Raw genomic sequence first — 13130 nt, 5'->3', positions numbered from 1 at the left:
TTAACCCGGCCCGCCCTGGATGGCCGCAGCCTCTCCCCTGGGTCGCCGGCTCGCGCGTCCGCCGCCCGGCCTGGCCCAGTGCGGCGGCGGATCGCTGCTGCAGCCGCCGCCGCCGCTTTCTATTTTTTCCCCCTTTTTTTTCCTCCTTTACTTGAGCTGCGCGCGCGCGGCGGCGGCGGCGGCGCGAGCCCGGGCCCGACGCGCGCGGGGGGAGGGCAGCCCCCGGGGAGCGCGCGCGCTGTCTGTCTCCGATGGAGGGCGGGTGCGCGGGCCCGGGTGTCGGCGGGGCGCGAGGTCGCCGTCGCCGCCAGCGCGGCCGCCGCCCCGGCACCCGCCGGCGGGCCGCCCGAGTGGAACGCGGGCCCGGATGGAACGCCGGGGAACCCGGAGGAGGGGCTCTGGTCGCCGGGAACGAGGCAGGCGGCGGGGTTTGGAGACAGAAAAGTAGGTCGGGGGCGGGGGGAAGAGTGGATGGGGTGGAAGGGGAGAGGAGCGCGCACGCGCGCCCCCGGCGGCCGCGCTGTGGTGCGCGAAGGCGGGGGCCCGAGGCGCATGCGCACGTCTGGGCGGGTCCGGGGGCGCGCACGCAGGGCGGGGCGGAGCCAGCGTGGGGCACGTATTCCTGGCCGCCGAGAGACGGAGAAGGCAGAGCTGGTCCTTTCCTCCTGGGTCAGGACGCAAGTCCCAAGAGAGAACTGGACATGCGGCCTTTTGCAGACACACACAGCAGCTGTCCGGGCTCCCCACCTCGCGCAGCAAAACAAACGCTTCCCTCCAGACTTAGGACTTGTGATCATAAGTTTTATTAGTCTTAGGAGGAGAATATCAATAATTCCTCAAATTTAAAAAAAAGTACAAAAGTTACATACAAAACGTTGAGATCAGACGACTAAACTTTCCCGACTCAGGCCCAAGTTCTGCAAGGGAAAAAGAAAGAAGGATGTGAGCTGAGGAGGACTGGAGAAGAGGGTCCAGGAAGGCGCTTAGAGCCAGGTAGGGCCGTTCACTCACCTTCTTAAGCCTCCGCTCCCGTGAGGCCTGGGAGTCAGTCTCAGAGTAAGGGGGAGGCGCTGGAGGGTAGTAGGCTTCCTCTTCTTCCTCCCTGTAAGGTCTCCTTCTCTCCGCTGGCCCCTTTTTCCGCAAGGCCTCTTCTAGTAGCTGCCCATCATATTGGGGGTCCCCAGACCTGGAGCCATCACCTGGAGGGTCCCGGGAGGGGTGGTAGCGGGCCCTAGGGTCAGCATGAGGGCGGCCTCTAGACCTGAAGTCATCATAGTAGGGATCCCGGGAGTGTGGGAAGTGCCTTGAGTCGTCTTGGTCTTGGTCGTAGAGGTCATCACGGCTGCGGCTTCGGGGGGGTGCACAGGCCCGGCCTCTCCTCCCACCACTTGGGGGAGACCTCCCTGATTCAGCGGAGCCCGGCCGGGCGAGGTCATCTAGAGCATCCACAGAACGGGCTCGGGGCCGCCCGGCCCCCCAGCCACTCCCTGGCCGGTCCAGGGGGGGCTCTTGTTCCCACCTCCTCGAACTCCGGGGGGAGTGGTGACCCCACTCCTCATCCCGGATCGGGGTGAGGGCAGGGCCCCGGGAAGGCCGGGATCTCCAGTCGTCCTCATGGAGGGAGGTGACTTCACTCATGGCTGTGGGAAGGAAGGTGTCACTGGTGGGAGGAGGTCAGGACCTAATGTCAGGAGCCCTGTGGTCCAGCAATGTCACCCACTTGGCTCATATACTCTCAAGGGGGCCCTAGGCTTTTCATCTATTTAGTGATGATCGTACACTTCACTGTGGCCATGGTAGGGAATGAGGGATTGTGTCCAGGATTTGGAGCAGGTATCAGGGAGTCATGTTTCCCCCAACCCCCGCAAGAATCCCTCAGACCCCAAGGCTCCTCACCTCGCTCTACACGGCCATTTGGGGGACCAGGTCGAGAAGAGTCAAAGTTGGCCAGCTCCTTCTCCATGTAGTACAGGACCCGCATGGAGTCGTCCTGCTGGTTGGCCTGAATCCTATAGCCACTACGGATTTCTGGGGACAGGAGTTGGAGGTGATCAGTTCCGGGAGGTTGGATGCTGACCCAGCCCCCTCCCCTATAGGCATGTCCAACCTCATAAGGATTGGTTCTCACCAGAGGTCACGTTGCTGTCTGTGTCACGAAGCAGGGGTACCTGGGAGCTGTGGCCACCAACTGGGGGAGACTGGCTGTCAGGAGGAAAACCCTGCATTCCCAGCCCCCAAGCCCCCCTTCCAGCCCCAGACCCCTTAATGGCCAAATACCCAGCCTACCCCCTGCCCCAGCTGCTCCTGGCTCCCCCCGACCTCACCTGAGCTATTCCTGTCGAAGTCTCCAGAGTACCCGTTGTACAGAGGGCCCATGGGAATCATGGCTGGGGTCTTGGCAGGGGAGAGGTGGGCATAGGTGCTGGGGGCGTAGATGCTTGGGACGCCTGAGGTGGCAGCTTTGCCTGCAGCATACACTGGGGAGGACACGCATAGCATGAGAAGGCCCCCAGGGGCCACATGCCTTCTTCCCACCCCACCTCCCCCTGCCACCCCCCCCCCCGCCACCCCACCTCCCGCCACCCCAGGCTGAGGAGCTTCCCTAGGTGCTTGGTTGGTTTCTGCAGGGTCCCTGAGGTTAGGGGACATCAGCTTCATGGAGTCCACACCTCCTGTGCCATGCCTCACAGAAGTTTCAGGATGGGGGGGTGCATATTGGCAGCCGGCGGCCCTGATCTGGTAGGCCAGTATGTTTTAGACAGTTTGATGGTTTGCCAACATCTGACAAGGTTTTACATCAAACTCTCCTGCCAGCTTATCACAAGATGCGGCCACCCTGGACCTGCATTCCTACACAGCAACAGGGGCAGAGGCGCCCTATAGCCGGTAAACAAGTATTCCCTTTGGCAGCTGAGCCCTTGCTCTAGAAAAATGGATCATCTTGCGGGGGGAATCCCATGCCTACTCCCCTCACACGCCTGCTCCGTCCTCCCCACAGGGTCTTGCAGACCCAAAGGTGATGGGACTCAGTCTGAGGCACGATCTTGGGAGCCTCAGCGTTCACTTGCCTCAGCGAAGCAGCAAAGCGTCTCCTCTAGTGTTTCCCACTTGGGGGCCGCACCCACCCCGCCCCCGCCTGGTTCTAGGCTTGACAACTCAAGGGCAAATCCTCCTCCTCTCCCTGCCACCTTCCTCCCCAGGCAAGAGGTTGGGTTCTGGTGGCTGCTTTGAGGCAAAAGTCATGGGCCTGGGCAAGTCACTTCCTCCCCGGGACTCCAACAGGAAGATGGAGTGGGGAGATGGGCTCAGAAAGCTCCCTTCACCTCTGATTCAGTTGGGAGGCAGAAGGCTCAGTGCTCAGCCCCACCCCACCCAGCCCTGAAGAAGCCCTTCGGCGGCTCAGCTGATGTGCCCTTTTACAATTAACTGTGGGAGATGCTGCTCCAGGACAGCTCAGCAGGCCTGTGGCTGTGACAGAAACGACAGGGCCTCCGGCAGGGAGTTAATGGGACCTCGCTTTGGGGTAACAGGGTCTCAGGATGGAGGAAATGGGGCCCTGGGCCTGGCATTTGCAGTCCTGGTCCCAGCCTTAGTTAGTGGGGTAACTGCGAACTTGTTTGCAGCCCTTGAGGATTCCACGCGACCTGTGAAATGACTAACACCCACTGCCCGAGCACTAAGCAAGAAGCTCTCACTAAAAATGATGAGAGGGAGAGGGGATGGCCAGCACGGGCCTCCAGAGAGCAGTGGATTTCTTTTTTCAGGGCCGCGATGAAGCAGGTTGCCCACCGCTGAGTTCAGTGACTGTAAAGTTAGCCAGCATGGATTGAGATGCGGCCCCGTGCTGGGCCTGCATACACAGTGCTCCCTTGATGCTCACGACGCCCCCCGTGACGGCAGGACCTCGCAGAGAAGGAAACCAGCTGCTCGTCTGAGGTCACGTGGTGTGAGTGGCAGGGCTCTGATTTACCAACGCTGACAGCAGCAATGTCCAACAGCTAGTGGGCGGGGAACACTCTCTGTAGGCCAAGCCCCGCAGTTAATGCGGGACACACCAGTTCACCGGATCCCAACTCACCCTGTACAGCGGGCTCTACCATGGCCCCATTTTACAGAGGAGGAAACTGGGGCTGAGAGGGGAGGTCATTCACTGGGCTTCCCAACAGGTAAGGTGTCCAGCCAGGACTCAAACCTCTACCTGCCCAAGCTTGCAACGACTGCCTATGATTTTACCTGGACCATATCACACTGCAGTTATGGCACGTGGAAGCCTTAAATATACGGATGCCAACACACAGCCATCTGAGCTACACGGGTAATTCTTTCCACCACCTTGGCCTAGAAATCAGCGGGTGCCAGGAGAGGGGCAGGTCCGTCCCTCTTTTGGTCTCCCATAGTCTAGGTGCTCCTAACACGTAAAGTTATTTATTTCTGTCTACCAACATCATCTGTTCATCAAGTAAAGATACGGTGAACTTGACAATGATGAAGGAAAAGGTGAGGTGTCCTCACTAAGAACTAGTAGGGAAGTGTGCTTTCATGGCCCACTTTCAATACAAGGAACAAGAGCAGATATGTCTGAATATAAGAAAGTAGCCAGTGTAAACTTCCATGTCAGAGTTGATGAAAATAGTCATGCGAACTTCCCAACAACTGAGTGCAGAGGTGCTGGTTCACCCAGATGCTCTCTGGAAGGGAACTGGCAGTGCTGAGGTCCCTGAGGAAGGGGAACGGGGCAGCTGGAGGAGAGAGACTCTCTCTTCCTCTCCACCCCTGTTTTGTTTGCTGCTTCTCCCGCCATCTCTGGTCCCACATCTAATCCCAGGCCTGCAGGTGCCCACTCTGAGGCACTGGATGTGTCCTTAAACGGCATCCGTGAGAAATCCGGAGTGCTTGTGTGGATGTGGGTTGTTAAAAGATGCTTGAATTTGCTGGGGCTGTCAACCTTGTTTGGTTTCTCACCTTTTTCACTTAGATTTTGTTTTTATTTTTTTATTTTTTTTTGGCCACCCCACGTGTCATGTGGGATGTTAGTTCCCCAACCAGGGATCAAACATGTGCCCCCGGCAGTGGAAGCGTGGAGTCTTAACCACTGGACCACCAGGGAAGTCCCCAAGATTCTGTTTTTAAAGGGAGTTTTACTTTCCGGTGAATAATGTTTTGTACTATTTGAATTTTTTTTTTTTTTACCACGTGCATAAATTATACTTTCAAAAGCAAAGACTCAAAATAAATGAAAGGTGAAAAATAAGTGAAGAGCTGAAGTATGTAAATGATAATCTAAAACAGCAGGTCCTCCTTGGCCCACTTTCTCCCAAATTGCTCCCCTTAAAACCTCCAGACCGGGACTTCCCTGGTGGTCCAGTGGTTAAAACTTTGCCTTCCAATGCATGGAGCGTGGGTCGCGGAGCTGAGGACCCACATGCCTCAGGGCCAGAAACCTCCAGACCGGTGAGTGGCACCGTCCCGGGAGGCAGGCAGACAGCCACCTCCTCTCCTTGGACTCAGGAGGGAGGCCAAGAGGGGGCGGACAGGCGAGGGGCGAGGGACACTTACGGGCCTCTGGGCAGCAGCACTTTTCGGGGCAGCAGGGGCACCTGACGTAACAGCAGCAGGTGTGGGGGCAACACTGACACCAGCAGATGCCCAGCAGGAGGAAGACAAGGAAGGCAGCCAGGCAGACCACGACCACGAACAGCCAGTCTGTGGAGAGACAAGAGCCGGCCCTGAGCTGGGAGGCCGGGGAGGGCACAGGGATGCGGGCACCGGGGGCAGTGCGGAGTGAGGGTGGGGCAGGGGCCGTCTGCAGAGCTCTCCGGGAAGCTGCAGCCCTCGCTGGAGTCTCCACGCCAGGGGCTGGGGCGCAGGTGCAGAGGGACGCCCGCTCCTCTACATACAACATGGGCCGGCCCCAAAGTTAGGGAACTCGCCCCAGGCTCATCTGGACGAGGCAGTGAACACAAGGCGACCCGGCCAGAGCAAGATAGGCTGTAGCCTTGAAAGAGGACAGAGAGCCAGCTGCCCAGATTCCGACCCCCAGAAGGGCACTGCAGGCACCAGTCACAGGAGCCCCCTGCCTACACCCCAGGCCCCTCGTCAGCCAGCCCAGCCCACCCCACGGCCCAGAGCCAGGTCACTAGATGCCCCGGAGTCGGAGTCAGGCAGCGTTTTTAGTGGGGTCTGAGCGAGCGGCGTTTAGGGCGGGGGAGAGTACTCGGACAGAAGCGGTAAGTGGTACACGGGGGACTCCACCCGCCCTACCTTCCATGGGCCCCGCCTGAAAACCGGGTAAGAGCTCAGCCACCCCAGAGGTCCTGCCTGGAGGGACAAAAGAGAGACAGATTATGCTGCCCCTGCCCTGAAGCCCAGCTCCGGGGTCATCAGGGTGGAGGTATGCCCTGCAGAAGAGGTGGGGTCGGTGGACTAGCAGGGTCCGAGCATGTGGTTCCTCCGCCGTCCCCCCATCCTATGTGGGTGCTGTTTTCCAGAAGATTTCCATCACGTAATTCACTCACTCTCTCCCGCCATGGGGGATTCTATTGCCCAGAAGGGTTCCAGGATGTATCCCATGGGTTCTGAAGGATCGACCTTAGTTTGGGACTCCATCTCTTCCACACACACAGGTCCTATCGCCCCAAAGGGTTCCATCCCAGGTGAGAGGGGCAGTCCCTGTTCCACCAGGCACAAGAGGCACAGTAATGCTAGGGCCCATAGAAATGCTTTATTTTAAAATCTGAAGAAAAAAATACGACAATACTGAATATATAACAATGACTTGTCTTTATAACAACACAATCATAAAATATAATGTTTTTTTTTAATCCAGAGGAAGAGGCCCTTGAAGGCGAAAGTGCCTACAACCCATAAAAGTCACAGTATGGCCCTGGTTCTCTGCCCACCGGGGTCCCCTACGCAAGCTTCATGGCACAGCCAGTGTCTCCTTCAGGTGCCGCCCGGCACTCTGTGCCCCGCGAGTGCTGTATCTCAGGGGCATCGACACACCTGGCTGTACACCAACAAAGCTCTATCCAGAGCTCAGCACCCCATGCCACATGCCCTCAGGAGAAGGTTCTAGCATATAAACCAGCGGTTCTCAAAGTGTGGTCCTGTCTGGGAGGCCAAGCCGCTCTCCTGATGACACTAAGCCATTGTTTGCCCTTCTCACTCTCCTTTGCCAGCAGAGGTGCAGGCAGGGGAGCTTTCCACAGGCTCCGTCACATGTGATGATGTCATGTGCTCTGATGGTAATCGATTGTGTGCCAGATTCAATTTATAATATGTTAAACAACTATAAATATAACCCACAGAAACTTAAACAAAATTTCTTTGAGATCCTCAATAATCTTTTACGTGGGTCCTGTGACTAAACTTGAGACATGCTGATGTAGATTGTGCATTTTACCAAACACACAGACTTCTCTGGGTCACTGGTGCATGCATTCTGTCACCCAGACATGAACCCTGTTGCATGATCTGAGCACCCTGGGGCGTGCTCCCCCATCATGTGTTCGTGCACACATGCGTCACCTTGCACCATGCATGTGATGATGGCAACATCTCACATAGAGCACACACCACGCAAGACTGTATGTGTCGGCTGAGAACAGAGCATCTGGCTAACGGCAGCATCCCTTCCACACATGGCGGGGGGGTGGGGGCTCACAGCCGGGCGGAGGCTGCTGGCGGGTACCCCAGCCTGCCCCTGAGCTTGTAGAGGCAGCCGAGCTTAAGGGGAGCAATAACTACACAAGCCACACAGTGCCATCCCAGCAGGGCAGAGGGTCGGCTTCCCGTGCTCTGGCAAGGGACTCCGGGGTGAGAGGTGGCTCTGGGGGTGGGGCAGAAGCCTCCTCTCAATTATATACGCCATCAACCCTCCTCGCTCACTGCCCATCAACTCTAACCGTTTCTGTATTTTTAAAAACGGAGACTGGGAAGAGGTAGAGTCCCCATTTCTCTCCACTCTTAGTTCTGGCTCCGGTTTATTTGAAATGTTGCGGCGGGCGAGGGGTGCAGGGTACAAATAAGCCCAAGTGACTGGTGGTGCTGTGAGGGGAGAACAGAGCAGGCGACAGAGCCCAGAGAGTGAGCCGGAGGGCAGAGAGCAGATACAGCAGTGGCAGAAGCAGCCCCCGACCCTGTCCCTCAGGGCCCAGCCCACTCACCGAGGACGATGAGCTCTGCGTAGGCCTCGTTGTTCCCCTGGAGGTCCTGGGCTGAGACCACAGAGCAGTAGTACACGCCGCTGTCCCCCCAAGCCGTCTGGTCAAAGGTCAGGTCAGCATCTGCGTCAGGAGGAGACGCGTGAGGGCACCTCGGGGGAGGGGTGCCTGATGCCCGCAGCCCCTGCCATGAGCACGTGGGGAAGGGGGCTGCAGACAGACGAGTGAAAATTGAATCACTCATACCACGGGTGCTCTACCTTTTAGGCTCGGTTCTAAACACTTAATGCGGGGAATTTCAAGAAGGCTGTCAGATGGCGCTGTTACCTTCCCTGTCTTGTAGAGAAAAGAAAGAGGTCTGGTGAAATTACTGATGAGCTGTACAATTGTGGCAAAAACTGGGGTGGTGGGGCTGGGACGGTCTGACTCCAGAGCCAGCACTTCAGACTTACGCCTTCCTCTGTCCCATGTCCCAAAGCAAAAGTCGACTCCCCAAGACACGACCCCCCACAGAGCCTAGTGCAGACCCAGGGGCCTGGGGCCTGGATAAGGAAGCAAAGATAAACAGGCCAGATTCCAGGAATCAGGAGTTACCCAGGCATGAGAAGGCGGGGATGTGAGGGAGAGACTAAGTTCCCTCGTCCTCCGGCCACCATTGGCACCCCGCTCCCAGGTCAGGCCCAGGGCTTGGGGACGGTCTATGAAGCAGCCCCGGGGAAGGAGCCTGTTAATTACACCAGAAAAGAAAGTGTTTCGGCACATCCGGTTTCCTCTCTGCTCCTCAGGCCCTAATTAGTTAAATCCCTCCAGCCATTCGCCAGGGCAGGACAGGGTGTGAGATGGGGCTGCGGGGCAACTCCACCTTAGGCCCCCCGGAGGACAGGAGGTAGGAACAGGCCAGAGACAGCACCCCCAGAGGCCCACAGCCTTTCTCCCCAGCTGCTCTGGCTCCCTCAGACCTGCCTACCACCTTGCCCCACGGACCCCTGCCCTTCCCCAGGACAGTTCCGAGGGCAGCCACTGCGTGCGCCCCAGTCCACAGCACCTGGGCATCAGTCAACTGCCAAAGGAATGAAAGACCCGGAGCCTCCTTCATTCTTCGGAAGGAAGCCCTCACAGCCATAGAAAAACCTCCTGTCGATGTCTATCTACACCATTCCAATCGCCTCACCCTGGCTCACAAGGCCCTTGCAGTGACACACGGCCACTGGTCACCACACCAGCCTCATGCCCCCAACTCTCCCTCACTCACTAGACTCCAGACACACTGGCCGCCTCACCGTCCCCCCACATGCTGGGCTCACAACTGCCTCAGCCTGCGCTCCTGCTGTTCCCTCTGCCTGGCTCTGTGTTCGCAGACCCTCAGAAGGCTGGTTCCACCCTGCTGGCACAGCTCCCCTGCCAGACTGCCTAATTGTATCAGCCAGCTTAGGGGCTGACTGGCCATGATCCCATCTCCAGGAGGAAGCGGGCTCCAGGCAAGCAGAGCCTGGTCTGTCCTGGTCGCTGCTGAGTCCTCCGGGGCCTGGCCAGGATCTGGGAACGAACCCCTTCCCTCCGCATGCTGACCTTCCTTAGTGTTCTGGGCATGTGGCTATATCCGAATAGGCGCCCGATACAGTCATTCAGTATGCGACACACGATTACTGAATGCATCTGGTGATGTTCCAGGCAGTAAATGAGGCACCTGGTGGACTGAAGAGCAACGGTTCTCAAAGTGGGATCCCTGGGACCCAGGGTTCCGCCAGGCCTTTGCAGGGGATCCCTGAGGTCAAAGTTATTTTCATAATAATCGTAAGATAGTTGCCTTTTTCACTTAATCTCGTGAGTGTAGTGCGGAGCTTTCCAGAGGCTGCACGCGTGTGTTATCACAATACATCGAATGCAGAAGCAGCTTTGAGAAGCCAGCTTCTATTCAGCCAGACTCTGAGATGGGCAAAAACATAAAATCTATGCCATACATTTTCCTTAGAGTTTTTCATTTGGAAAATACGGTTATTTTTTCATAAAAGTATGTTATTTATACTAATCTATAGTTTATTATCATCATTTAAAAAAGTTTTTTATCTTCTCAGTATATTTTTTCATAAAAGTATGTTATTTATACTAATCTATAGAGTTCATTATCATCGTAAAAAATTTTTTTTATCTTCTCAGTTTTCTAGCTGTAAAAACAAAGCTCTTTGAGGACCTCAGTAATTAGGAGTGTAAGGAGGCCCTAAGACCCACACGTTTGAGAACCACTGCTGTAGAGGACAGGTATGAACCCCTGCCCTTACACGGCTCAGATCCTAACTGGGAAAGAGTGACAAATAAAAAATTTAAACATATCGAGGATCAGATGGTGATAGCAGTAATAGAAGGCAGACAGGAAGTGCCTCTGTTGTAGAGGTGGGGACCGTGCAGAGTTTAAGTGACCCGAAAGGTAGGGTGACCCTGGGCGCAGACACTCCTTCGTGGTCACGTATCCAGCCCCCAGTTATTGATCTCTTACTATGTGCTGGGTCCCTCTGCATATGTTCTTTCATGGAATCATCCTAAAACTCTAACCTACATTCTCCCAAATCCTCCAGATTCTCCATAATACCCTCTTGGCCCATCATTTTTTCCACTTGTATCTTTAAATCAGACTCTCAAAATGCCTCTCCAAAACCAGAACCCAAGAGGAGGGCCCCGCCCAAAGCTGGAGGGGGGCGGGAAGGCAGCCCCTAGGCCAGCAAGAGCTCCTAGGCCAGAAGCTAAACTCTGGGCTCCTGCGGGCCGGATCTGGGTCTCAATGCGTTTTGTTTGGCCTGCACAATGTTTTCAAAACCCATGAAAAATACCACTTTCCGGCTTCTTTTGATCAGTTCTAAGGCCTGGGCCCACCTCCTTCCTGCAAGGCGCACCCTGTTCCCAGTCTATGTCTGGTCCTGACATCACCTGGGCTGGGCATTGCTCTAATTGTTTTAGGTGCAAGGAGAAAATGCCGGGCCTCCACTTGGGAACAGGAGCTGGGCTTTCCTCCACCTCCCTGGGCCTCTAATTCCTCATCTGCACACAGCAGAGGCAGCCCTGGTGATCTCAGGAGGGGGTCCCATGAGCTCTCAGGTCCAGCGCTACTGAGTTGGGGGCACATGGGCCCCAAGCAGCCTGAAGAGGTAGAAACAGGGCCCCAATCCAGGCGCCCACATCACCCAAAGGACGGAAGAACGGAAGGGGAAGCGGGACCCACCCAAGCTGAGGGACACTGCTCTGGTTTTCCCAGGATGACTTTCACTTTTAAAACCTGGGCCGTTGGTGACCCTAGGAATTCCAAAGAGAACTCTGCTTTTCTCCATCCTCAAAGCTGAAATGGAGGAAGCTCCCATGGCTACTGGGCTTCCTGAAAGGACATACACACAATGGATGTTTACAAATCATGGCCTATATCAAACATGGGCCCAGGTCAAGGCAACTTGAAAGACCTGGGCCTGTGGGGCCTCTGGAGCAGGAAGAATCTGCCCCAGATACAGCCTGAAGGTCACTTGAGTTCTGGACTCAGCAAATGGGGCACAGTTCCAGCCAGTCTTCAAGGGCACTCTCAGGACTGAAGCTGTCCTGACAGGGCTGTCCGGTCATAACCTGGTCCAGGCTGGAGAAGTCCCTGGATTACGGGGTAGGGGCCTACACAGGTTGAACCCGCAAGAAGCCGTTTATCCACGAGAACAGCAGGAGGCTTTGGGCTCGCTGCCCGTGGAAATTCAGAGCCAGCAGGGCCAGTCCCTCCCCAAAACAAGACTGACACGCTGGGTCCCTGCCCATGGTCTAGACAGAGGGTGGGGAGGACTGTGTTCCAAGGCCTGGTCTCTTGGAGTTGGTAAAGGGATGCCCCCTTCCCTCCTCAGCCCCCATGCCCATGATTGAAACTCTAATCCTTGTTGAAGCAGGTGAGCCTTCGTCCCTCACCCACTGCTGCCCATCACCCTCCTCTCTGACGGCTAGATTCTTTAGGGCACAGTCCCAGTTCCTCTTCAAATCATATTTGCAGCGGTTTTAAGGGGTGAGCCCCGAGTCATTATCACATATCACCAGGTCTGTTTTCTTTGTAGCACTTTGCAGGACTCTCTGACATTCTCTTACTCCTTCTTTATCTGCTTGTTTGTTGCCCGTCTCATCCCACGAGAACATCACCTCCTTGAGGACAGGGATCTTGGCTGCCCTGATCACCCCTGCAGCCCCAGCACTGGTTACCATAGCTTCTGGCACTTAGAAGATGTCCCATAAATACCAAATAAATGGATGAATGAATGAACGGCTTCCCCACTGCCCTTTACCCGGTTCCAACAGGCACCTCCTATCAGCAGCTAGCATTATGGCGAAGGACAAGGGTTCTCAGTGCTGCCTGAATTCAAATCCCAGCGCCAGCCCTTTACTGGCTGTGCACCAAGACAAGCTACTTTATCTCTCTGTGCCTCAGCTGTCCTGAGTGTAAAATGTGGGCATAAAGCACCTGGCAAGTTGTAGGCTTTCTCCATTAAAATCCCTCACCCCTTCGGTTCACTCCTGTTACCTCCTCAGTGAGTTCTTTGCTGAACTCTCTGGGCAAGCAAAGGGGTTACTAGCTTGAAGACTAGACCCAAAGTGTCTGACTTAGACTCCCACCAGCTGTGTGACCTTGTGCAAGTCACTTGACCGCTCTGGGTCTCTGTAAAATGACAATAACAGAATCTACCCACTCAATTATTGTGGTCTAAATGAGTTAATCCATGTCAAACTGGATTAGAGCCTGGCACACAGGAGGCTCTTTAAGAGTTGTTACTTATATACATTCTACTTATTATTGCTGATACTACTAGTATTATTATAGAACCCCGCCTCTCCCTCCATTACCCACTTTTCTTTATCTTCAAGCACTTGATAGTATGTGTTGTGTTTATCTTATTTGTCTCCCTCACTGGAATTCAAGCTCCAGGAGGGAAGGGATTTGATGATTTTGTTTACTGCTGT

The 13130-nt window shown here is 55.6% G+C and overlaps 1 protein-coding gene across 3 annotated transcripts in view; it reads right to left on the bottom strand.

The window, feature by feature from the left end:
* Nucleotides 1–785: 785 nt before the first annotated feature.
* LSR (lipolysis stimulated lipoprotein receptor) overlaps nucleotides 786–13130 on the bottom strand; it is a 14447-nt gene continuing 2102 nt past the window's right edge. The window contains exons 3-10 of one of the 3 annotated variants that reach the window (XM_033413858.2): nucleotides 8166–8285; nucleotides 6262–6318; nucleotides 5557–5703; nucleotides 2325–2477; nucleotides 2129–2188; nucleotides 1897–2028; nucleotides 1012–1640; nucleotides 786–917 (exon numbers count right to left, since the gene is read on the bottom strand). In XM_033413858.2, coding sequence (XP_033269749.1) covers nucleotides 882–917; nucleotides 1012–1640; nucleotides 1897–2028; nucleotides 2129–2188; nucleotides 2325–2477; nucleotides 5557–5703; nucleotides 6262–6318; nucleotides 8166–8285 — 1334 coding nt within the window. In that variant the 3' untranslated portion in view covers nucleotides 786–881. The remainder of the gene's footprint in view (nucleotides 918–1011; nucleotides 1641–1896; nucleotides 2029–2128; nucleotides 2189–2324; nucleotides 2478–5556; nucleotides 5704–6261; nucleotides 6319–8165; nucleotides 8286–13130) is intronic. The other 2 variants (XM_004284168.4, XM_033413857.2) reach the window with 2 other exon arrangements.

This window comes from Orcinus orca, chromosome 20 (genome assembly GCF_937001465.1).
Source record: "Orcinus orca chromosome 20, mOrcOrc1.1, whole genome shotgun sequence".
Lineage (NCBI taxonomy): Eukaryota > Metazoa > Chordata > Mammalia > Artiodactyla > Delphinidae > Orcinus > Orcinus orca.
This window is presented reverse-complemented; position numbering and strand designations above follow the sequence as displayed.